Raw genomic sequence first — 2,308 nt, 5'->3', positions numbered from 1 at the left:
TCCATGACTCAGAGTGACTGATGGCAGGCTAGTATCCACGAAAATGCAGTAGGGAGGAGGATGGCCAGGGTTTTGTTAAAATAATTTTTTAATAGTAAGTTAATTGAGTAATATAAAATTATTTTAATAATAAAATATTTCTTCTTTATGTGTAGGCACACAATTTAATCAGAAGAATTTAAGCATTATTTAATTAGAGGAATTTAAGTGAAAGTGAGCACACTGGCTGGGCACGGTGGCTCACGCCTGTAATTCCAGCACTTTGGGAGGCCAAGGTGGGCAGATCACGAGGTCAGGAGATCGAGACCATCCTGGCTAATATGGTGAAATCCTGTCTCTACTAAAAATACAAAAAAATTAGCCGGGCATGGTGGCGGGCGCCTGTAGTCACAGCTACTCGGGAGGCTGAGGTAGGAGAATGGCATGAACCCAGGAGACGGAGCTTGCAGCGAGCCGAGATTGCGCCACTGCACTCCAGCCTGGGCGACAGAGGGAGACTCCATCAAAAAAAAAAAAAAAAAAAAAAAAAAGAAAAAAAAAAGAAAAAAAAGAAAAAAGAAAGTGAGCACATTTTACATGACTGGAAAAATATTTAACCAAATAAACTTTGTGTTTTCTCTCATAATGCAATAGTCATAACACCCAAACAGTGTTTAACGATCTGTTTTTTGGCAGGTATTTTAAAGTGGAATTTTCATGAAAGGAACAAGCAATTAAGGTGGTTCTCAGCTTTTCATAATTGATAAACTTCTATTTAATTTACTACTACTACTATTACAACAAATATTATCACTATTATTATCTCAGGATATTAAAAGATTAATTTTTGGCAAGTTTTAATTTTTTATTATTTCAAAAAGGGATAATCAGCTGTCTTATTTTTCGACTTTATTGCATAAAATACTCAATATTTTCTCTTAGTCTGGCTTGCTTTTTTTCTGACAGCATCCTTTGGAGAGCAGAAGTATTTTCTTTAAACAAAAGTTAAAAGAAAAATATGTCATGCTTTTTTTGGCCTATCTTTGCTTACGCCAAGGTTGCAAAAATTTTCTACTCTGTTTTTCTCTAGAAGTTACACATCCCAAATTTTTACTTTTGGCCTGTGATCTGTTTCAAGTTAATTTTTTTGTGGTTGGTCTGAGGACAGAATCAAAGCTAATTATTATTTCCCAGATAACATAAATTGTTGTGGCATCATTTTTTGAAAGAACCAATCCCTCCACTGTGTCACTCTAGCTACTTTGTTGAAAATCAACTGAGCTTACATGTGTAAATTTGTTTCTGGATATTTTGTTTTATAACCTATACATCTAAATTCAGGCTAATACTGTACCTTGTTACCATAGCTTTATACAATAATTGAAATTTGATAGGAGCCCAGAGAGGCGCTGCTGCCACCGCCACCACGCTGCCGCTGCCTCAGTCATGCCGAAGCACGTGTTCTCCGTGGACATGACCTGTGGAAGCTGTGCTGCAGCTGTCTCCCGGGTCCTTGATAAGCTTGGAGGAGTTAAGTATGACACTGACCTGCCCAACAAGGAGATCTGCATTGGATCTGAGCCCAGCGTGGACACTCTGCTTGCAGCCCTAAAGAAAACAGGAAAGACTGTTTCCTACCTTGGCCTCGAGTAGTAGGGACCTGGTCCCCACAGCCCACAGGATGGACCAAAGCGGGCAGGATGCTGATCCTCCCCTGGCTTCCAGACAGACCTGGGACTTGGCAGTCATGCTGGGCAACGGTGTTCCTGTGGAGACCCTCACTTGTCCTATTCCTTCCTAGCTTCCCCGCAATAAAATCAAGCTGCTTTTGTTGGGAAAAAAAAAAAAAAAAAAGAAATTTGATAATACAATTCTTTCAAATTTGTTATTTTTCAGAGCAATCTTGTTATTTCCATTCTATGTAAATCCCACCGCATATATATTTTAAATACTGCTTGTCGATATCTATAAAAATGCCTGGTAAGATTTTGATTGGAATACATTTGACTCTGGAGATGATTTTAAGGAAAAGTAAAGTCTTCAAATCCTTGAACACTTTACACCCTTTCATTACATCATTTTATATTTCTCTCTGGCAATTGTTTAGCATCTTCAGTCTTATGAATCTTGCACACATTTTGTTTAATTTGTTCTTAACTATTTATTTTTATGCTACTGTAACAGATATTGATTTTTAATTTCAGTTTGTAAGTGTTCCTGTCATGTAGAAATACACATACATTTTGTACATTGTTCTTGTCTCATAACCTGACTAGATTCACTTATCAGTTACTATAGATTGTCTTTAAATTTCTTAAGAATTTTTACA

At 37.2% G+C, this 2,308-nt stretch overlaps 1 protein-coding gene across 1 annotated transcript; it reads left to right on the top strand.

Annotated features, from left to right (window-relative positions):
- Positions 1 to 1,374: 1,374 nt before the first annotated feature.
- LOC126943988 (copper transport protein ATOX1-like) lies at positions 1,375 to 1,827 on the top strand. Its single transcript, XM_050773233.1, has one exon. It carries the CDS (start codon positions 1,426 to 1,428, stop codon positions 1,630 to 1,632), a length of 207 nt encoding a protein of 68 aa, XP_050629190.1. The 5' UTR covers positions 1,375 to 1,425; the 3' UTR covers positions 1,633 to 1,827.
- The last annotated feature ends 481 nt before the right edge of the window (positions 1,828 to 2,308 follow it).

The sequence above is a fragment of the Macaca thibetana genome, chromosome 20, assembly GCF_024542745.1.
Source record: "Macaca thibetana thibetana isolate TM-01 chromosome 20, ASM2454274v1, whole genome shotgun sequence".
NCBI classification, from domain to species: Eukaryota; Metazoa; Chordata; class Mammalia; order Primates; family Cercopithecidae; genus Macaca; species Macaca thibetana.
Note: the sequence above shows the minus strand (reverse complement) of the source record. Positions and strands in the feature narration are given on the sequence as shown.